The sequence below is a fragment of the Ambystoma mexicanum genome, chromosome 13 (genome assembly GCF_040938575.1).
Source record: "Ambystoma mexicanum isolate Mex_15411 chromosome 13, UKY_AmexF1_1, whole genome shotgun sequence".
NCBI classification, from domain to species: domain Eukaryota; kingdom Metazoa; phylum Chordata; class Amphibia; order Caudata; family Ambystomatidae; genus Ambystoma; species Ambystoma mexicanum.
This window is the reverse complement of record NC_090938.1, coordinates 115,422,157-115,445,817: the sequence shown is the minus strand read 5'-3', so window position 1 is coordinate 115,445,817 and position 23,661 is coordinate 115,422,157. Positions and strand designations below refer to the sequence as shown.

The window sequence follows — 23,661 nt, the reverse complement described above, 5'->3', positions numbered from 1 at the left end:
ACTTCATGCATTACCCACCTGACTGACATTTTAAGAGGTGCAACTAGACTTCGTATATTGGAGGAGACAAATACAGCTACACTAAATCCTGCACTAGTGCTCGTAATAACCACCAACTTGTTACGCAGATAATTTATGATGATTTCATATAACACGGAAGTGAAACATGAGTTCAATGTGACTGTGGCATATGACCACTATTTTGGGCTATATCTACCTGGATTGCCATTGCTATACAGTAGTGCTTCAAGACCACACAAAGTGTAATATATGAGTAATAATGCAATCACCACCTAACCCAGAGGTTCATATGACTTAATACATTAGTGGAAAATATGGGTCTATTGTGTGATATGTGTGCACTATTGCTTGCAATAACTCGCTAACTTGTTACGGACTTACAAGGGGACTTTTACATCATGGGACACAATTAATGGTTTGTAGTGGCAACAACACATGAACGTGATTATCTTACACATTTAAGGCATTTATATGGAAATGATACACATTTGTAATTTATTGTAAGAGTGGCACATTTATCTTACTGTAATCTCCCGACAGTGATTGTGTTAATGCTGGTCCTCAACCATCCCGGGATATAAAATTCTAAATGTCAAAATTGACTTAATGGAAAAACAAGTCTGACGTTCAAAGAGATGCCTTGACTAGGAACGAAAAATGAAAGACAGTGTTTGTCCAGCAAATACAAAAAAGTTAAATCAAAAAGCTGATAAGTCTTCTCAGAAGAAAAACATTTAAGGGTAAACATAGCCAGGTTTAGAGTTGTACTTGTTGGGGTATAGAATAGCAAGGCCTTGGCAATTATGTTCCCGTTTCACAACTCAATCCAAAATCTGTGTTTCTTCTTGAATCCTTTTAAGAGATAGCATATTTAGGTCTGTCACTGCAGGTCCCAAACGTCGCATATTAAAGATGTTAACTTCGGATCCTTAACTTTCCAGGAAATTAGCACTTCCGAGTGGTTGTGGTTAAGAGTTCTGAGCTCTGTAAGACGTCCTATTAGTCGTGCAAAGTGCTGAGGATCTTCTGGATGGTACATTTTAGAATACTTGTGCAAAATTCCCAGCAGCGGTTCCTGTAATTTTTCTACACATGCTTTGTTTTTAAGGAACGGGCGATCTGCAAAAAAAAGATGAAAATTTTAAATTGGTAAAAAAAGAAAAAAGGTAAGTGAGCAGACAATGGGGGCCATTATAAGCTTGCTGCTTTGGGGAAATTGCTGATAATTCTGTGACCAACAAACTACAAGTTTGCCCGTGGGGGTTCACTGATTTACCTCCAGCCAAGAGCTGGAAGTAAATCAGGCAAAAAACTGCTGGTATTTCCTGCACTGGTATTACCAGTGCCGGAAATACAAGCAATCCCTTCCATGGAGTCCTGGGGGACTCCATGGAATGGGGATTTACTGCCATTTCTGCCACTTGTAATATCCTGGAAATTCTGGGATATCAGGCGGCGGAAAAGATAGGTCAGACTTAATGGCGGCATACCGGCAAACTTGTAATGACCCCCAATGTATACTAATAACAGTTTGAAATAGTTACACACCATTCATTTTTGCCTAAAAAGTGTTCAGTACTCAAACAGCCTCATCAAATAGAATATGGGTTCATAGAAAGGTATAATCTGCTACTTTAAACGTTCATAATTAGGTTGGTGATATGATGGGCTCAGGGTTCTGTAAGGAATTAGGAGTAAGACTCAGACACCAGGGTTACTCTGGTGGCTGTTATAGACGTTTATTAAAGAAAAAAAGAGGGTTGGAGAAAGACCAATCTCGCCCTATTGCTACGAGGGGTTTCCCTGCCTCAGCGAAACTAAAGGATGTCTGTGTCAGAATGTCCAAAAGTAAAAAGGTCTCTGTCCAAAATCCTAACCTTACCTTTACATGCTAAACTCGGTTACCAGACATTTGGTAGAAAAAAAAGGTTGACAGGACAAATGGTCGACACCATTTGGTCGAAAACCAAATGGTCGAATTTTTTTTTTGTTTGTATTTTCATTTTTTGGGGGTTTTTTTTGGGGGGGGTCCCCCTCCAACCCCCTTTTTTTCTAAAAACCCCTTTTTTTCCCTAAACGAAAACCTAAAAAATATATATATAAATAAAAAAAAAATTCGACCAATTGGTTTTCGACCAAATGGTGTCGACCATTTGTCCTGTCGACCTTTTTTTTCGACGAAATGTTCCGGACACCGCTAAACTCAACATAAAGTGCAAAGGGCCTCATTATAAGTGTGCCTGTCTGGAAAAAATACCAAAAATTCTGGACCAGCAAGTTTGTCGGTGGGGGCCACGGATCTCGAGAGTTCAGGCTCCTACCGGCAAATAAATGCCTGAATCACTGGTGCCAGTGATTCAGGCAATCCCATCCCATGGAGTCCTATCGGATTTACTGGCTTACCGCCGCCTGTAATATCCCGGTAATATCGGTATACAGGGCGGCTGGCGGAAAGACAGGTTTGCCGGTGGAAAACCTATAATGAGGGGCACAGTATGTCAACTGCCCATCTGTAGCTTTTTTCAACACAAAGTTCCAAAAGGCCCACACATAAATACATATATCAAAGTTCCAAAATGTTCAGTAGTGGGATGGGGTCCCCTTCCCCTGAGTCTCTGAGATTCCTTTCAATTTACACTCACAAGTCTCAAGTGGTATTTCTCTTCTTTAGACACTTAATAGTGTACAAACACAATAACCCAAGAAACATGGTTCCTCCCGTCGATTACTTCTCCAAAATGTCCTTTTTTTTCACAGTCTATTATACATTTAAGAGTGGGTCCTAGATTCGCAATAGTTTCCCCTGGCATAGTCTCCTGCCAGTAATTTCTTTACTTTACTTTTCCTCAATATGCAACTGTCCAACCCAGGGAGTATGACTCTCTTCCCCTGGATTTCCCACACTCAAAGAGGTTGTGGGGCAGAGGGGTAGAGGTCCTCTTCCTCTCCTTGTCTTTCACAACAATCACAGCTCTCTTCTTTAGAAAATGCAGTTTTCCAGTGCAGGTGATAGGACTACCTTCCCCTGGGTTTCACACAGTCAAGTGGTTCCCTTCGTCTTCTTGTCTTTTACAATGTATCCCACTTTCCAGTCCATGGATTATGGCTCCCATCCCCTGGATTTCACACACCTAAGGGGTTGCCTTTCCTCTTCTTGACTCTGGCAGTTTCTTTAACTTTTGGGTGCATGCCCTAGATTCGCAATCTCATTGCCTGGTATACTCTCCTGCCACGGCTTTCACAATGTTCACTTTATAATTGGTTGCGGGTCCCAGAGTCGCAACATGTTACTCTATAAACTGTACTTCCAGGCCTTTCACAAAGTTCACTTTATAATTGAGTCGGGTCCCAGACTCACAGCAGGTTGCCTGGTAAACTCTCCTGCCAGGGTTTCACAATGTTCCCTTTATAATTGGGCACAGGTCACAGACTTGCAATAGATTGCCTGGTGTACTCTCCTGCCAGGACTTCCTCCACATGTAACAGTCTGACTCATTCAGACACTGGGTCTTCAACCCGCTTTGATTACTTCACTTTGCAATGCATTGAGCATACTAGTTTCCGTGCTCAGGTTCGCCCGCTGAATCTCACTGTCTCGCCTCAGCATGCGGCATACACAGCAAAGCACCACAGTGTCCTAATTCCCCTCTCTGGGCTCACTGGTCTCTTGTGGGGGCATCAGCGTTCTCTGGGCTCTTTGGTTTCTGCAGCAGGGTACCGCCTCCTTCTTTGGCGCCCTGGCCACTGTCCGGTACCTGCTCTGCCTTGGCTTCCTTTAAACAGCGTCTCCTGCTGCAGGCCTCCATGTCTTCTTCCTATTTTACTGACCTGCGTCGGGTGTAGTGGTTCTCCATCTTCCTCATGGTGCTGGGGTTTTAAATGTCCCGGTACCCATCGGATCCATCCAACCTCTAGAGCATGTCTCTAGTTCTGCAGCTTAAGTGCTCTGTATTGCTCTTGTGCTCTTCCTTGTCCCACTCCTTTTACAAAAAGTATAGGAAGGTGCCCTAGTGTCACTGCAAAGTGGATGGACTGAATCTATATCATAATAGGCCATAGAGGTTTTGGAATTAAAGGCATTGGTGTCAGAGTCTGAAAGGGAAGAGGGATACCATGATGCTACCAGTGAGTCTTCTTCCCTCTCACGAGGGTTGTATCTTTCCATATGGTCCTCCCTTAGGTAGCCACCCCCTGGATCGGCATCAGGTAGCGGCTGCCCTTCCATGGCCATATGGGAGGAGTGTTTGCCATAATGTCTCAGCTTTCCACTCTAGGATCATTGATTTTGAAAGAGTAAATTGCCTTCCCCATATGAGGAAGAGGTTTCAGAGCTTGAATTCCCCAATCCAAACAGGGCCCGATGATGAAAATCCTTCTTTTCCCATGAGTTAATTGGGGAATAGGGAAGAGATATTTGCTGATTTTCAATTTTGATTTTAATGGGTGTTTTAAAAATGTATTTAGGCCACTCAGAAGATACACTGATCAAAACGAGGTACTTCACTTCCCAAAATTAATTGAGTTGGAGGTTCAGGTATTAATGCCACTAATAACTCAACTTATTTTCCCAATATAGCAACATGAATCTGAGTTAATGTGTGTCCTACTGTTTGACCATGAATACAATTTACAGTCCTTTATCCTATGGGTTTTCAGCCCTGAGGAAGTAGATTTGCTTTTATGGCACATCCCTTACTTCTTATGTCTAATTGGGCCAAAATAGTTAATCTTTGCAATACCACAGGAATTCAATACAGACAGACTTTTATCCTCAGTACAAAGCATAACATTAGATTTCCATATAGAGACGCTACTTTGTTAGAATGGAAAGATAAAGCAGTTTTACCGGAAAATCCAATGTCACATTTTTGTTGCTCTTCTGGCAAATTAGAAATCTTTGGGTGATGACCACTTTTTGTGGGGTGTCCCAGAGGTCTACAGGAGAAACACGACTGGTTTTGGGTGATGATAGCCTTCAGGGAATCCAAATTCCTCCCATGAGGGATCTGGTTCAGCTTCGCTTTTTTCTTCCATCAAGGCGTTCTCTGTATCTATGCCTCTATCATGGGATTCTTTGGGGTTTTCTTCCCAATCTATCAGTATCTCACCAGGTTGGGTACAGAGGAAAGTTCATTCCCAGTTTCTCTACCGGATCCCCCCTCACTGGGATCCTCTAACAGGTGTGTGGTTGGGGTATCAATTCTATTAAGGGGCAATACGTCGTTGAGTGACTGGGTTTCAGACAAGAGAAACATAATTTCTGATTTAAAGGAGAAGATTGTGTCGGCATAGATGGTATATTTTTGTTTCCATCCATTATCATCGTGGCACCGGGTCCTGGTTAATTTTCTATAGGTGATGGGAAATTTAGGGGATAAAATCTCCTATGGGAAAAATGTATTTCTCCTAGACGTAGTGGGATTATTACCCAGGGTGGAGACTAGGATACTTTGGGAATGATAGACTTCGTATTTTTCTGTCTCTGAGGGACAGACAACTGCTCTAGTCGATAGGGAGTCAGGAAAGCTGTTATTCTCCTTGTCAGGCATCCCAACTACAGAGGCTCCTACCGGTGGCTCAGATATTTTAATATTCTCTGGGGCAGGTAATGGAGTGACCGTAATTTTAGGAGCATTATAATCTCCTGTTTTCAAGGGAAGAGGACTCTCCCGTGATATTGGAGTATCAGGAGCTCTTCTCTCTTCCACTAATAATCTTGACTCACTCTGATCGTAATTAAAGTTAGTGTTGCTCTACCTCTAATTTCGTGCCATACAAAAAAGATCTTGGTTCCACCTTCCATCAAGCAGTTTCCCTGGGTTCTCTCCATCTCACTTCCAAATGTATACCAAGAGTTTTACCAGCTAACCCCTCCTAATCTGTATCAGATTGTAACACACATTCAAGAATGTCATTTTTATTTCCTCCGCACTGAACAAAAGAGGCAACACTCTTAGCTTTCCTTTTTGTCCAGTTTCACCCAGGAGCATACGAACACAGCTGAACTGGCAGGGACCTCTATCCTAAGCTCTAGAGAAATTATTATTTTGTCCCTAATGGGAATTTGGTATTCATGAAGAAAGTAAATGTTATAAGCGCTACCCTCCACATTTTTGCTAGTGGGGAAATGGCTTGCGAGGTCAAGGGGAGAAACCGGACTCCCACTCTTTGGCCCAGTTATTGGATGGCCTCTCGTGAACTTTCTACAGGTTCCAGCCCACTGGTAGAAAAGAGGACCGGTCCAGATCTCTCTCTAGATACAAGGGTAATGGAACGGGAACCTATCTTGGTCTCTTGGGTGCATGATCCACTTGTGGGAGAGGTGTTGTTAATCCACTCTTTGCAAGATGTAATAAATGGGGGCTTAGCACTTACTCTACTCATGTGGGCTCCCCAGCTTGTGTCAACTGATTCCGATCCCACTCTGACACCACATGTGGGGGTCAGAAAAGAGGTGGACACAAAGTTGTAATCTTCTCAACATTACCCAATTTTATTTAAATGAAAAGGGTCGAGTAAGGCCTCTGTCCCTATCCTAACCAGAGTGCCCCTGCCTATGAAACTAAAACAAAAGCAAGCTTAACTTTTGTCCAAACGATCCCTGATCCTCACACTAATATAGACAATCAAAAGGTGGAAGGTAAAAGTGTCTGTCTCCAATTTAACAAAAATGTGCACAAATCCAAAAGTGTAAATTCCCATAACAACATTTTATTGATCTTGCAGGATAAGATGTTACATGCAACAATGCAATATATTACATTTTAAACATTTAAATAGTGTCTTTGTAGCCCAATGTGTGTTGGAGGATGGCGGAAATGGTGGGCAGATTCTGGGTGTGGCGCTTGAGTGGAAGAGTTCTGGGCGCTTGTTCTCTCTGTTCCGGTATGTTCGGTGGGTGGTCGGGAGTTAGTAGAGATGGCTGCACTGGAGCCATCTAGTAAGTGGAGGTCTCCTGGTGAGGGTTGGGTATTTGGCCGCGTAGTCCAAGAATGGGTCCCATATATTCAGGGTTCTGTATAGGGAGTCCGAGCGGATTGCCGAGATTTTTTCTGCTACTGCCATCTCCCAGCATTTGGCCCACCATAGGGCGATCGATGGGCCCTTTTTGTCCTTCCATAATCGAGCCATGGCTATCTTTGCGGCTAATAATAGGTGGTTACATAGTCGGGAGATGTGACCTGAGATTGGGAATGCTCCATCGCCGGATTCGCCCAGGAGGACAATTCCTGGGTCCCAAGGGATAGAGAGGCCGGAGATTTCCTTGATATGTTTCAGGACTTCCTTCCAGTATGTTTCTGCCCTTGGGCAGCTCCAGACTAGGTGATATAGAGATCCGGGGGATTGACATCCTCGCCAGCATGTGGCTGGAAAGTCCGGGTTGGCTTTGTGGATTTGGGTGGGGGTGATGTAATATCTGTAGCACAGCTTATAGCCTCCTTCCTTGTTCGTGACGCATTGTGAGCTTTTATGCAGTCTGGACCAGATTTGCCCCCAGCTCTCTGCAGTTATTTCCCGACCAATATCTTTTTCCCATTCCGTCATATATTTTTCTTTCTTTGCTGGGTCCGATCTTTCCAGGAGCCGGTATATGGTGGATATTTTCCCTTTGTTGGTCGGGGATGTTAATGTGAGCTCCAGGGCTGTTGCTTCTCTCGAGCATTTGTCCCGGGTTCTTCTGTGCGAGATCCAGTGTCTAATTTGTGAGTATCGGAATCTTTCCCGTTCCCCCACTCCAAATTTTGATTTGCATCTCTCGAAGGTGATGGGTCGGCCTTCTTCGATAAAATCGCTAGTTTTTGCGAGGCCCCCTACTATCCAGTCGTGAAAATCTCGGGGTGGGTTTCCGGGAGTAAACTCCGGATTGTTCCAGATGGGTGTCATGGGTCCTAGAGGGCTGCGATGTCCCCATTTCCGAGCTGCGGATTTCCAGCATTGAGAAGTGTTGGTCGTGGCCGATAGTGGCCCGGAGTTGGTTTGGGATTTTAGTATTGGTAGGTGTGGGAGATCGCGTAGGGGGACCGGGCACCAGGACTCCTCAATTTGTCGCCACAAAAGTGTAAATTCAACAAAACACTCCTTGTATCCAGGTGTTAATTCCCTTCCCCTGATCTATTTCAGGAAAACTGTTGAAAAAGTCACGTTCCAACAATGTTTTGTTAAAGTCAAAGCATATGTCTCTTTCACAAAATACTTGCCTCAGATTGGTAAAGCAACTGTCTTTCCTATAGAACACTTTTCTCAGGGTGGCAAAATACATTTCTTTTCTATAGAACACTTTTTTCAGGATGGCAAAGTAAAGGTCTTTTCTATAGAACACCTTTCTCAGGATGGCAAAGTAAATGGGCCTCATTACGAGTCACCCGGTATGGAAATAACGGTGGCGGTAAACTCGTCGCCACCGTTGTTTCCATACCGGGTGATCTCGAGTCTTGCAGGCGGAGGTGTCATTCCCGCCAGGTCTGACCTGGCGGGTTTAACACCACCCGCCTGCAGGCGGACGTGGAAACACCGGCACCATCACAAGATGGTGCCGGTGTTTCCACTTCCCCATTCCCATTGAGTCCTATAGGACTCAATGGGAATGGGGATTTACCGAATTCCGCCTCCGGAATTCCCGGGTCACCGGGGTCGTAATGCCCCGGAAATTCCGGGAATCACGGAGGCGGAATAGTAATATGAGTCCGGCGGTAACGTGCCGGAATTTCAGGCACGGTTACCGCCAGACTCGTAATGAGGCCCAATGTCTTTTTCACTTCAACAACTAGTTCAAGGGAAAAGTGGTTTCTTTTTCACAACCGTTCAAAATTATAACTTCCTGGTGTACTCCCCTGCCAGTCATCTTTCACTTTTCTCCCCCTGGTGAATTCCTGGTATACTCCCCTGCCAGGAATTGTCTTTTTGATTCATGCACATTCCCTGATGTACTCTCTTGCCAGGTATCTTTTAGAAAAAGGGTTTACTGCTTTTTGCATACATTTCACAAGATATTTATTGCAATGTTCACTTTGCTTCAAAGTATAATGCAATTGTACTTGATTACTCTTTATATTTTGTTGACTCAAAGTATTACTTGTTCCTATTCCCTCCTTATTGGTATCCCACATATGGGGTTCGTTCAAGTTCTGTGTGTCAACTTTCTGCTTAGTAACTTTTGGCTTATGGCAATGCTTATTCCAGATTTCCCCAAACTGACATCTCATGTCAGGGGAATTGTTCAATGGTCGCCCTTGTATTTCTTTTTCAGTATCTCCAGGCTCATGGCAATGCGAGTTCCAGATTTCCCAAAACCGACATCTCATGTAAGGAGAATTGTTCCCTTTTTGCCCTTGTTCTTCAATTCTATGTGGTCTGTATTCAAAATGCCTCTCCAAGCCTTTGTTAACTTGATAGCACATCCCGGGCTCCCAAACTCCTCTGGGTGGACTCACTGCATCCCTTGCAGCTGCGGCAAAGAGTTTGGGTTTGGCAGGCTTTCCCATCTAAGAAGAGTGTCTCTCGGTTCCCACATCGGCTTTCACTTCCTTCGCTAATGGAACCAGTGCCACTCCACACAACTGCAGCTCCTCCGGTCCTGTGGCAAGTGACTTCTCGCTTCTAGCTGGCCCTCCAGGGCTCCTGTTAAAACTTTACCTGAGTTCCTCTTCTCCGGTCCTCGACACCTCCAGGCGGTTACCGGCAAGCATTCTCTTCTTCCTGCACGGCTTGCTTTTATGTTTGTGACTCCACCTCTGGATACACTTCCCGCTCCGCACTGTTTGCAGCTCTTCTCTCCTTTTCCTTTGTTTGTACTTTACAGGTGATTTCCAAATTTAAAAGTCCTACACAGGTGATTAGAAGTCTTGCAACTAGACTGTGTGTTGCACTTAACATCATTTTCATTCCACATTAAATCCTTGCTCCTCTTCTTCGCCTCTGTACTTGAGGCTTTCCGGCACTTGGAGTCCCAAGGATTTTTAGATTGTTGGAAGTTACATTGTTGGACACCTTTGTAACAATTATTAACATTAGATATTACCTGTGTTTTGAAGGTGTTATCTATTTCTGAAGAGGACATAGGGCCTCATTACAAGTTTGCCGGTCCGAAAACAAGGGTGCCATTAAGCTCACCGGCACTCTTGTTTCTGGACCAGCAAACTATGAGTCTGCCTTGCCTGACAGGTCTGACCCTGCTGGGCACAGCGGCCACGGTAGGCAGACCAGTCACGGAAGCACCGGCACCATTAGCAGCAGTCCCGGCGCTTCCGAGTCTCCACTCCCATAGAGTCCTATAAGTGGGGACTTACATTTTACTTGCGCCTGACTTCCGGGGATGCCAAACTTGGAATCACCCAGTGGCACCGGGAAGTCAGGTGCCGGTAAAATGTTACGAGTTTGGCGGCAACCCGCTGGTAGCACAGGCAGGGTTACTGCCGGACTCGTAATGACCATAGAGTTCTATTTGGAAAGTTTAAGAAAAGGGGGTTTTCAAGGTTTTACCATTTAGGGGTTCTAAATAACGGCAACATGCCATCAGAGACTTTGGAATCAGGGTTTCATCTTCACTATAAGGGAAAGAATATCCCTTCTCTCCTGTTGAAGTCACCACTCTTCCCATCAGCCATCTCCTCCCATGTGATCCACCCTCAGAATACCACCCCCAGGTTTAGGATCAGGTAGCGGCTGCCATCCCCATGCCACATGGGAGGAGACTTTAGGCTGGGGATCAGTGATGATTCCGCAGGATTGTGAACATTGTGAAATCCCAGGCAGGAGAGTATACCAGGCAATGTGATTGCAAGTCTGGGACCCACACCCAAACATTAAAGAAACTGTGAGAGTCTAGAAGAGGAAAGGCAACCTCTTAGTTGTGTGAAATCCAGGAGAAGGGAACCATACCCTCTGGACTGGAAAGTGGATTAAATTGTGAAAGCCAAGGAGAGGAAGAGAACCCCTTCACTGTGTGAAACCCCAGGGGAAGGGATTCATACCCCATGGACTGGAAAACTGCATATTCTAATGGAGAGATCAGTGATTGTTGTGAAAGACAAGGAGAGCAACCTACCCCCCCCCCCCCATTGACTGTGTGAAACCCAGGGAAGGAAAAATTGCATAGTCTGAGAAAAAGAACTATGATTGTCGAATTGTGAAATTAAAGGAGAGAAAGATCCCCCCACACCCTCTTTGAGAGTAGGAAATCCAGGGTAAGGGACCCATATCCCCTGGGTTGAACATTTGAATATTGAGGAAAAGTCAAGTGAAGAAAGTACTGACAGGAAACTAAATCAGGGGAATTGATTGACAGTCTGGGACCCACACTCAAATATATAAAAGTCAAAAAAGTTTATTTTGGATTCCAAAAATCCATAAAACACAAAGCCAACATAATACATACAATGAATAAAACCCATCCTTTAAGAGCATCCACAAGAACCACAAGAAACATAATATCTACTTCCCAATCTGATACAATTTAGAACATATCTAAAAACAATATGCCCTGTTCAAAACTACTCAACTTAGGGATCAACGGCATTCCTCACCCTGAATCCTTAGTATCCCCTTCCTAAAATACGTCACTCTTTCCAGATAGGTAAGTAATGCCCATGCAACCAAAACAGAGTCTGCACTTAAAAAGAATAAAATGGCTTCTCTGTAATGGCGAATCTTAGACTCACTAAGAACTGGAATTAATGTTGCTCTCCTTATCCCGGTGTACCCCGGGCAAAACATTAACAAATGTGGCAAATTTTCAGTACTATACCCACACACCGGGCAGGTAGCGGAATCCGGGTAACCTTTCCAGTTCAGAGTGTTCCCTCGTAAGAGCAGACAGTCGAACCTTGCCCGAGTGATTAATCAACAGTCCTTTTTATGAACACCCCAAATTAAATACGGTTGAATCACAAAGGGCCAGCTAATCTTTACAAGCAATTTGGCAGGATTATGTTCATACTCCTGGAAACCCCACAATGGAGCCCCATATAATGTAACTGTCTTGATTGTGTGACATATATCTTAGAGACCACATCAAGCGGTTGACCCTCACAATTGGACATGAAGCGAAAAATGCCCCCTATTTGTTGGCTCATCTTTGCGGACTGCTTAGTTAGGTGTGCCTTCCCCGTAATGGCTTCCGAGAATCTGATCCCCAGGTAATCAAAGACCTTCACCTTGGGGATAACTTCTCCAGCACAAATCATGGGTGGCATTACAGCTGGCCGTTTTCTTCCCATGCATGCCATTACAGCTGATTTTTTAGAGTTAATTTTTAAGCCCAAATTGCTCATAAATGCTACATATGCATTAATTAAGGTCTGCAGTGATCTCGGGGTCCTGGCCAGCAATACAGTGTCATCGCGTAAGCCAGCACAGGAAATACCCGACCCCCCAATACCAAAAAATCGCCAAAATAGTCAACAAATCCTTTGAGAGGCCATTAATGTAGAGGCAATTTCCGCCTGATTACAAGTGGTAGTGGCGGTGTAATTTCCCATTTATTTTGGAGAATTACCGTGGGGGAGTTACTGCCGCTGTAATTCTGCCAATGCTGCCGATTTTTCGCTGTTGAGTGGGAAGATGTACCTCCAGGGTTTTGCTGAAGGTAAATCCGCCACTCAAAACACAAACTCACGATTTGGTGTAGTGGTAAAATTGGCAGTAACTCAGCTACTGCCAATTTTACCACTTATCGCCTAACTCGTAATGAGGCCCTTTATCTTTCCATTCTAAAGAAGTAGCGTCTCTAGGGATATCTAAAGTTATGCTTTGTACTGAGGATAAAGGTCTGTATCTAATCCCTGTGGTATTGCAGGGAATAACTATTTTGGCACAATTAAACACAGGAAGGAAGGGTTGTGCCATTAAAGCAAATCTACTTCCTCAGGGCTGGAAACCCATAGGACAAATGACTGCAAGTTGTATTCATGGTCAAATAGAAGGACACCCATTAACTCAGATTCATGTTGCTATATTGGGAAAATAAGTTGAGTTATTAGTGGCATTCATACCTGAACCTCAACTCAATTCATTTTGGGAAGTGAAGTACCTCATTTTGATCAGTTTATTTTCCGAGTGGCCCAAATACATTTTAAAACACCCAATAAAATCAAAATTGAAAATCAGAAAATATCTCTTCCCTATTCTCCAATTAACTCATGGGAAAAAGAAGGATTTTCATCACCAGGCCCTGTTTGGGATTGGGGAATTCAAGCTCAGAAACCTATTCCTCATATGGGGAAGGCAATTGGTTCTTTCAAAAACAATGATCCTAGAGCGGGAGGCCGAGTCATTAGGGGAAGGCTATGTGATGAATCCTGTGGAGCTATCACTGTCCTCCCATGTTGTCAGGTGAAGGGAGTTGCTACCTGATTCTGACCATCGGGGGCGGATACTCTGAGGGTGGATCACATGGGAGCAGATGGTGGCTGTCGGAGGAGAAGGGTGACTCCAACAGACGAGAAGGAATATCCCCTTAAAACACAATTTTAAACACAAATGTACTTTGCGCTTAGAAACACAATTTACTTGATGTGTAAGCGCCTTACAAATGCACAATAAAATAAATAAAATATTAAAAATTATAGTGAAGAAGAAACCCTAATTCCAGAGTATTTGATGGCATGTTGCCATTATTCAGAACCCCTCAAAGGTAAAACCTTGAAAAACCCTTTTTTTTAACATTTCCAAACAGAACTCTATGCCCTCTTCAAAAATACGTAACACCTTCAAAACACATGTAATATCTAATGTTAATAATGGTTATAAAAGTGTCCAACAATGTAAGTTCCAACCATCTAAAAATCCTTGGGACTCCAAGTCCCAGAAAGCCTAAAGTACTGAGACAAAGAAGAGGAGCAAGGAGTTAATGTGGAATGAAAGTGATGTTAAGTGCAACATGCGGTCTAGTTGTCAGACTCCTAATCAGATGCGCAGGACATTTAAACTTGGAAATCACCTGCAAAGCAGAAACAAAGGAGAAGGAGAGAAAAGCTGTAGAGAGCGCTGAGTAGGAAGCAAATCTAGAGGAAGAGTCACAAACATGAAGCGAGACGTGCAGCAAGAAGAGGACACTTGTGGGTTAATACCTGTAGGTGTTGAGGACCAGAGACGAGGAACTCCGGTAAATATCTAGCGGGAGCCCTGGAGGGACCGCTAGAAGCGAGAACTCAATTGCAACGGGGGCGGAGGTGAAGCGGTCGTGTGGAGTGGCACTTGTTATGATATGATATGGCATTTATAACACGCCTATAGACAAGTGTTTCAAGGCGCGACGAGGCAAGGGAGGGAGAACAGGGGGAAGACAAAGACAACAATCCTACTAGTTCAGGTGACATTGAGTTCGTGCAAGTGCGGACGAGGGGGACAAGGGGAAAGTTCCCCGGGGGATGGGGGGCAGTGCAGTACATAGGATAACAGTAAAATAAATAAAGACAATAAAGGTGCGGCCAGCTGGTGGCAAGTGCAAGGGTAAGTGCAGACATCAGGTGTCAAGTGCTAGTAGGGGCTGTAGGAATACAGAAACAGGGCCTCATTATGAGTTTGCCAGTCCAGTAACAAAGGTATCGGTAAGCTTGCTGGTACCGTTGTTACCGGACCCGCAAACTACAAGTTCTGCTCTTGGGTGCCTTTTCGCCAGCCAGGTCTGACCTGGCGGGAGGACCGGCACCCGCGTGCAGCCCATGTCGGATGCACCGGCACCATTCCCGAATGGTGCTGGTGCATTCGGCCTCCCATTCCCATAGAGTCCAATGGGACTCAAATGCTATGATAATATGATATGATATGATATGGCATTTGTAATGCGCCTATACACAAGTATTTCAAGGCGCGTCAAGGTAGGGAGGGGAACAAAGGGAGGACAGACAACGATCCTACTAGGCCAGGTGTCATTCAGATCGCGCAAGTGCGTGGGAAGGGAGGGGAGGGACAGTGCAGTACAAGGGAATAGATAATAACAATAAGTAAAGTAACGGCCAGCATGTGGCAAGTGCAAGGGTAAGTGCAGACATCAGGTGTCAAAGGCTGATAGGGGGACTGTACGGATACAGAAACAGTCCCAAGTGCAGGGGTTGCCAGGTGGGCAGTGCAGGTGTTTGACGCTGGCGGGGTAGGGACCTGGGCCCGAGATCAGAGGGTGTCCAGGTAGCCAGTGCAATTCAGGTTACAGCCAGGAGGTCAGCAGATGAGAGGAGGAGAAAAGGCAGAAGCAAAGAGAAAGGTTTTGAGGTGCTTCCGGAACCGGAGATGGTTCTCCTCAAGTTTAAGGGAGGCAGGGAGGCTGTTCCAGAGGGAGGCACAAGCCGAAGAAAGAGATCTACCACCAACTCGTTGCTTGGAGAAGCGAATGACCCTCATGGAGTTGGAGGCGGATGAGCCAAGAGCTCGAGAAGGAAGATATTTAGGAAGAGAGATTTGACGGAATTGAGGTCCCAGGCCCCAGAAGGCCTTGTGGACGATGCAGGGGGTTTTAAACTTAATCCTTGCAGCCACTGGGAGACAGTGCAAAGATTTCAGTCCTGGAGAGATACGATCACTGGGCTTGAGGCCAAGGACAAGTCTCGCAGTCCTGTTCTGGATGAGTTGCAGAGGGTGGAGAGTAGAAGTAGGCAGATTTAAAAAGAGGCTGTTGCAATAGTCCAGCCTAGAGAGAACCAGAGCTCTGGAGACAGTGACCTTCTGGGGGAAGGAGAGGAAAGGAAGAATACCTCTGAGGAGGTGCAGCTGGTAGTTTGACTTCTTGGAGACGTCAAAGATGTGAGGAAAGAAGGAGAGTGTGGAGTCGAAGATGACACCAATGTTTTTAGCCTTGCAGGTGGGAGCAGCAAGAGGGCCAAGAGAGGCCGGCCAGAGAGCTAGAGGAAAGGAGGGAATGGGTGTGCTGATGAGGAGAATCTCAGTATTACTGGCATTAAGGCAGAGGTCATTGGCGGCACACCACTCCTGGATAGCAGACAGTCAGAGATGAGGGAAGGATAGGAGGAGGCAGAGGATAGCCTGAAAATGAGCTGGGTATCATCTGCATAGCACTGAAAGTTGGGGCAGAGAGCAGCGATGCGGTGGTCAAGGAGTGCTAGTTATTGGTTGAACAGCCAGGGAGAGAGGTTAGACCCCTGGGGGACACCACAGGTAGAGAAAAAGATAGCGGAGAGGAAGGACCCAAGTTGGACCTGGGAGGGTCGGCCAGAGAGGAAAGAAGTCAGCCACGCCAGAGTCTGACCAGTGATACCCAAGTTATCACGGAGACGATTGAGCAGGATGGCATGTTTGACAGTGTCAAAGGCAGAAGAGAGATCAAGCAGGATAAGGACGCAAGAGGTGTTAGAATCAAGATTGGAGAGCAGGTCTTCACGGATGTTCAGGCGAGTAGTTTCTGTGCTTGTGGAAGCTCTGAAGCCAGACTGATGGTCATGAAGACAACCAACAGATTCAGTGTGGAGATTAAGCTGGAGCAAGGGAGTGATGGAGATTGGGCTATAGTTAGCAGGGCAGGAGGGGTCGGCAGAGGGTTTCTAAGACGAGGGTGCACAAGGGAGTACTTCAGGAGGGATGGGAAGACTCCAGAAGCGAAGGAATGATTGCAGAAATCAGCCAGGGCAGGAGCCAGTGAGTCAATGTGGTCCTTGATAGTTTTGGAGGAACAGGGGGAACCTGTTTCGACAAGACTTTCATAGATCGGACTTGTCTAGAAACCTTGTCTGCCGAGAACAGGGGAAAGGCAGAGAAGGAGGGAGGAGAGGTAGCTGTAGAAGGGCCAGAGGAAGAGCAGAGAGTAGAGGGAGGGAGGGGATAGGAGGATAGTGAGGACAGGATGTCCTGAGTTTTGGAGATGAAGTACAAAGCCAGTGCCATGCAGAGGGCCTGGGAAGGGACAGGAGAGGTAGAGACTGCGGCAGGATTGGCTAGTTCCTTGCTGATTTTAAAGAGTTCAGCCGAGTTGTTAGATGCCACAGAGACGCGAGCTTGGATGTGGGCTCTCTTCTTGGTTAGGAGAGAGAGCCGGTATTGCCTTTGGAGCAGGCGGCAGGCCAGTTTGTCAGAGGATGTACATGAAGCACGCCATTTCCTCTCAGCCACCCTGCACTTCCGTTTTAGGGTAACAAGGTCTGAGTCGTACCAGGAGTTGCAGTTGGCTTTGGGCTTCATGTGGATTCTCAAGACAGGGGCAAGGATATCAAGAGTATCAGATATGGCAAAGTGGAGCATGGAGAGGGCTTTGTCAGGGTGAGAGCCAGCCAAAGGGGGAGGGGAGGTGAGAAGGTGGCTGTGAAAGCCTCAACTGATACACGCTTCATGGGTCGGATGACCGAGAAGGTGGGTGGCAGTGATGGAAGTGGCTTGGCCTGAGGGGTAGGGAGGGTGAAGGTGGGATGAGAGGAGAAAGTGATCACTCCAGGAGAGAGGAATGGTGAGAGGGACAGAAAGGAGAAGGTCTGAGGAGATCAAGACATCCAGAGTGTGCCCTGCAGAGTGAGTCGGACCAGAGGGGAGAATAGTGAGTGAGAGAGAGTCGCAGAGGTCACGAAAGAGTCCAGAGGCAGGACAGGAGGCATCAAGGTGGACGATGAAGTCTCCAAGAAGGAGGAGTTGAGTGGTTGAGGCCAGGAGTGAGGAGGAGAGGTCCTCCCACTCAGAGAGGAAGGAGGAGATCTGACCAGGTGGCCGATATATAGTAGCCACTGTAAGGGAATGGCTAGGGGAGAGAGATAGCCTGCAGATGAGGCATTCAAAAGAGGAGTAAGCCTGCATAGGATTCACAGAGGCAGGAATCCACTCGGGGAAGATCAGAGCTACACCTCCTCCAGGGCGGTTGGACTTGGGCGCGGAGAGGATCTTGTAGCCGTCGGGTAGAAGCGTGTCAAAGCTGGTGACAGAGCTGGCCGTGAACCATGTCTCAGTGAGACCGAGGACATCAAGGTCAAGTTCTTCCAGAAGGCGGCAGATGTCAGAGGAGTGTTTGACAGCAGAGCAAGAGTTAAAGTGCCAATATGGAGAAGGTTGACATCCTTGAAGGACTTCCGGGGAGGGGTACAGATCCGAGGTACGCCCTTCGGAGGTGTAGAGGGAGCCCGAGAGAGGGCAGAGAGGGAAGGAGAAGGCAAGGTAGCCATGGAGGAGGCAGAAGTGGGAGGTGAGGTAGCCGCAGAAGGGGGTTAGAGGACAGCAGGAGAAGAAAGGAAATTGATGTGGCGCGGTAAAGCGTCTATCAAAGAGGTGAAGGTTGGCCTGAGGGCCTTGGGCCAAGATGGTCCCATTCGAGTAAACATTAATGATGACCCTAGAGGAGTGGAAGGAGGCCAGGAGGGCGGCCCAACGGGTGCCACCATTAATGGGAGAAGAAGAGAAAGGACAGAGACCATATGAAGGGTCCAGAGGTCTGGCAAAGTAACGACCAAAAGGATGTCGGTGAGAGTTTCTTGGAGGGGGCACTGGTGTAGGTGTCAGCGATAGGGAGGCCGGGGTTGGAGACCAGGATGTCCTTTTTAAACTTTTTTCTACCAGATTTAAAATGGTAATTGGGACTAATATTTTCCGGTGCTCGGGAATGGTGCAGCCCCAGCAGGCACCGCTCACCTTGCTCTCCCGCTTCCATGATGGGGCACGGTTCCAGCTCCCATGTCCAGATTTGCAGCGATCGTTACCAACCTCGGTTCGCTGAGTTACAGATCTCCTTGTCAAGTAGAACCACCACCGTTAAGCGGATTGTGTGGGCCGAAATGCGGAACTATTAGATTAAGCACCAATCTTGTCGGCCGCTCAACAGCACCCCCTGTTCCCAATAGTTCAATAGTCTCTGGGATTCCTGATACAGTTCACAACTGTTGGGGGGAAAATCCCTGCCAGGTGCATTCTCAAGATAATACATCTTCTTCAGCAGACATCCATTTGGCTCCACTACAAGCTTTATGAAGTAGCAGAGCTTCTCCTTGGTCTCAGTCCCAGATTTAAGGGGTTGCCAAGACCTTCTTCAGTGATCCTGCTTGCCTCTTCTCCCAGCTTGGCCATCTACTGATGGCTTGAAAGGTTCCTGCAACCTCCCTTTATCCTGCAATGGATGTTGTGAGGGCACCCACTACCTCCCTCCCTTAGCGCCCTGACTCTTACTCACTTCTCCAGCTCGCTATGTCTGCTATGACCTGGCCCCTCCTAACTGCCACAACATGTGCACATTCCTCCTCCCACCATGGGCTTGACCCATTTTGATTGCGGTCTTACTCCAAACACCTGGCTTGGGCCAAGCGTGCCGTCTTGCACATTTTTGTACAGACAAGCTGGGTCCTGGGAAACCCTTAGTGCTTTAGTCTGATGTTTTGAACCAACATCCTTCAAATGTCTCCTAACCTCCATCAGATGAATTCCAACCTCCTTCCTCTGTCTTACACCACTCTCCTTCAGATTACTTATCTCCCCCTCTAATCTCAAACCAAATGGTTGATGTCCTACGGTAGGTTTTCAAACTATGCAGAATTGTATCACCAAATAACTCCTCTGTCAATCAATGCTTAGAGTAAGCCTAACAATGGATAAGTCATCACAACATCGGCAAAGCCAACTTGTTTACATTGACACTGAAACCCAATATCAGATATAACGCATCTACGTGATTACTGCACGCCCTGTTATTTCGAATACGAAAATGTTGAATACGAAAACTGCAGCGCACAGTGATCACCGAGATCACACTGTACCACTTTCCCCCTACAGGCAACCCGGTGCTCCCTACTTACCTTTTCTTCCGCTTACCTACCTTCACTCCTGGACGAACCTCGACTCGCCTGTCTCCCTGCGCCGTATGCTTCATATCCCTGTGGGTAGGGACTTCCGTCGCAGGGTCCTTGGCGGGGGACATCCACGCTCCCCTTGTTTGGTGTTATGGGATTCTGCATTTTCCTTCTTGCCGATTGTTCAGTAAAAGTGCATTCAGCATTTCTTTTCCTTGTTTTCTTGCAATACCAGATATAGCTACAATAATGTTCAAACGCTTTTCTTTAATGGATTCATATGTGCTGGTAAACAAACATTGTATGTTGGCAAGAATGGAAAGCTACCATGCAATGGAGGCATGCCTGTATAACCCCAGCTTCACACCTATGGCCTCATTACAAGTTTGTAAGTATTATCACGGCTAATATCGCCAAATTGAGTTTCTGTTACTGTCAGCGGTAATGGTCATTTTCAGCTTGATTATAGAAGTTTGCTATCCCCTTTCTGAAGTTGCACAGGACTTTATGGGGCAGACGGTATCTTCCTAAATTAACTTTCTCAAAAATCTTAGCAACGCATCCATGGAGTTTCCAAGTCTTTGGTTACTGGACCTCTTTTGCCCTTGCTGATGTTTTCCAATACCTTCCTATACTTGCCTCTGGTTCTTTGTTATCCCTCTTCTTCTCATTCCTTTTAGGGATGAAGCGTTCTCTATCCTTCGGGTTGCACCAGCAGCTACAGCAAGGCTCATGGAGTTTTTTCCTAGTTCCTGGCTTTTCCTCTAAGCCACCACCTTTCAGGGCCACTCTGAGATCTCCTTTTGGTGTTTACACTGAGTCTTCACAAGAGAGAATGCCTTATCTGCACAAATTCAAGGACATTGAAGAAAAGAGCAAAAAAACATAGGAGCAAACCAACCTAAGAGACCCATATCTGGTACCCTTTGGGCTAAAAGCTATTTAAGTAGGCACATGAGTGTACTTAAATAAAACACAGTGGTTGCGAGTGTACCTGAAAAAAACACAGTGGTTGCTGCAAGAAGGGCATATTCCGTCTCAGTCACGTTAAGTTCCCCCATGCTTCTGTAAAAATTAAATAGTGGCGTAATGAACTCCTCCATGATGTCTGGAAAAAACAATATGAATATATAGTTTGTAAATTATGATTGTTGGAATTATTCTGTTGCAACAATAATGGGAAATATACACATTTTATTCACAGAAAGAAGACAGATTTCACTGCGAGACCTCTATAAACATCACCTTTTTCATTGTGTGCGCATGTGTGGGTGTTTGCATGCGTGTGTGTATTGAACAGAAATAACTCCATGCATACACAGGTTGTTTCACCTCCCTCTGCAATGGTCAGACTGTGCGAAATGGATATTGTAAGTCTTGGCCTGGGAAGAATGCAGCCAATGCGACAACATTCAATATTGACTAGATAATTGTAATACGGGAAGGAAACCATAAGTCTAAACACTATGGCCTTACACTAATGTATAAACCTCACCGACAACATTATTTTGGATATGAAGATGCTGAAAACACAATTTGTCAGCCAAAACTAGAAATGCATTTGAACGTTTTAAATGAGCAAAATAATATGTGTGTCTGCGCAAAAGGCTTCATAAAAGGCTATGGGTGGGAAGATATAATGTGCAAGACCAAGGCTAAAAAAATGGTAATTCACAACCATGTATCTGGATATATTATACATAGGTGCAGTTATCAAATCCTGAACAGATGACTGAGTTTCTAGTTAATTGTAGAGTGTGTGATCTATATTAATTAAAGTCAACATTTGTTTGTGGGTTTGTGGCTTGGCGAAGCGTTGTTCCTTATACAATTCCACACCGTTTCACCAATATGCACCACATTTTGCATAGTTACCTGTTAGGACCCTTTAGACATTATCGGCTACATGACATTTGGACAGCCCACACCTTTCCCCAGATTTCAGCACCTTCAGACATGAGATGGTTGCCTGAAATCGGCAAAACATCGATGTGGTCGTAGAAGGACCAGTCTCGACACGAGGAACAAAACTCGAGGTCGCAGTCTCGTAAACTACGTTTCAAGGACCTAGGATGTATGGTTTACAAGATATCTGCACTGCAACAAACTGCACCACACCAGGGTGAGGCGACAGGAGGGGAGACAGCACAGAAGGTCTCAGTATGCAGCAGCACACCAACTCTCACCTCCCCCCAACGCCCAACGTCTGCTGCGTAGTATGCCAGCCAGCCACACACGCCCATTCTCAGCGCAGTTTACTTCAGGGTGCAAAGCACATCAAGCGATAAGCGAATCGGAACAGTGACCTAAAGGATCATTGATTTTCAACAATTGATGAGTGTTATCATGTCTGTCCACACAACCCATTCGGGTATTTTCTGCTACTTGTTTCTAAGATATGAATCTGTTATGATGATGACATGGGAAATAAATCATTACCTTTTACCTGGTTATAGCTTATTTATGTAAAGTCAAGCTTCACTAAGTCACTTTATCTCTACTTGCACTGATTGATTAGGGGAACGGCGAGATGAATGTTCACACACTCTGGATTTTGGCTCCCCAATCGGACCAAGATCCTACGTCCCAATGTTCTATTATGTGACAGTTCATGGTAAGAGTGAACTCTATCGATTGATGTACCAGAGTTTCTCACATATCGTCAGGTTGATGTGTTTCTGGAACCTCTCCTGGCAGCTGCTAGTGTTCCTTCTTAGGCTGTGGTTGCTGTTGATGACAGTCTATTTCTTCCCTGCCTGTCCTGGTTGGTTTGGTTTTAGGGCAGTCATCATTATAACATCACCATCCAATGGTGATGCTGTTGGATGGAACACTTGCTGCAAACTCAAGTCCCTTCTGAGTCAGGCCTGATTTGCATCAAATCACAACATTCTATTTACTTTCCTTGGAGGATTTGTTGGTCCAATCAGTATGCGGAATAAGGCTCCCAGCAAGCCTGAACTATTCTGACTCCTGCTTGGGCATTGACTCCTGCTTGGGCATTCAGGCTTGGTTCTTGTCAGTCTCTGGCATTAGGGCTTCAAGATTCTCAGGGCTCTTAGTCCTACTCCTCTGGCTGCTCCACAACTCTGGCCCTATGGTTTTAGCATTATGACTCTCTGAACCTTTTCCAGTAGTTCTCCCTCTTGGCCATTGCTAGTAAAGTTTACTGAACATCTCTACCCTCCTCCACCGCTTTCTTCTCCTACTATCAGCCCTTCTCCAATGATTTCTTTCTGCCTTCTCCTGCTCTCCCTTCTACTCATCGAGCCTCTCTGCCACAAATAATGCCTTCTTTCTTCTCTTCTTTCCTGTTTCCCCCATCTCCTGATCTTTCCCGCCAGCAACACCTTCCTTTCTCTTCTCTTTCTTCCTTCCCCAGCTCTCCTGGTCTTTCTCTCGTCCTCCACTGCCTTCCCTTTCCTTCTCTCTCCTCCTATCTCCACACTCCTGGTCTTTTCCTCCTCTAACACCTTCCCTTCCCTTTCCTCCTTCCTCCATTCTTCCCTCAGTCTCCTCATTCCTCCACAATATCTCCTTGCCTAATTTTCCACATCCTGGTTCACCTCCTGCCTCCTTTTATAATTCTGACCTACCTGTATTTGTAGCTGTAATAGTGGCAGTGTAGACACTGGTTACCGATTGTTGTCTAGCCTTTGGACCTGGTAAGGTCTGCATGTCTCACCCATTGTGTAGTCATTAGTGCTTTAATTTCTGAGGACTGGCTCACGAGAGGACTGAAAAAGGGGGTCTGCGATTTTGGAATCAGACAACGCTGTCATGGTTGTTGCCTGATTCCACCACAGTGTTTTCCCAGAGCCTGTTTTTCTCACTTCCACGTATGTGTGTTTTTCATGTGTTTCTCACTTCAACCATATGTGTGTTATCGACATCCCTGGACTGTTCCCCATGTTTGACTGGGGTTCACTCTAGCGCTACA

General features: G+C 45.8%; 1 protein-coding gene across 1 annotated transcript in view; it reads right to left on the bottom strand.

Annotated features, from left to right (window-relative positions):
• Nucleotides 1–509: 509 nt before the first annotated feature.
• The window catches only part of LOC138520956 (bile acid receptor-like), a 304,029-nt gene continuing 280,877 nt past the window's right edge, over nt 510–23,661 (bottom strand). Inside the window, exons 10-11 of the mRNA XM_069633415.1 lie at nt 20,716–20,829; nt 510–1,140 (exon numbers count right to left, since the gene is read on the bottom strand). Of these exons, the coding sequence (XP_069489516.1) occupies nt 902–1,140; nt 20,716–20,829 (353 nt within the window). The 3' untranslated portion in view covers nt 510–901. The remainder of the gene's footprint in view (nt 1,141–20,715; nt 20,830–23,661) is intronic.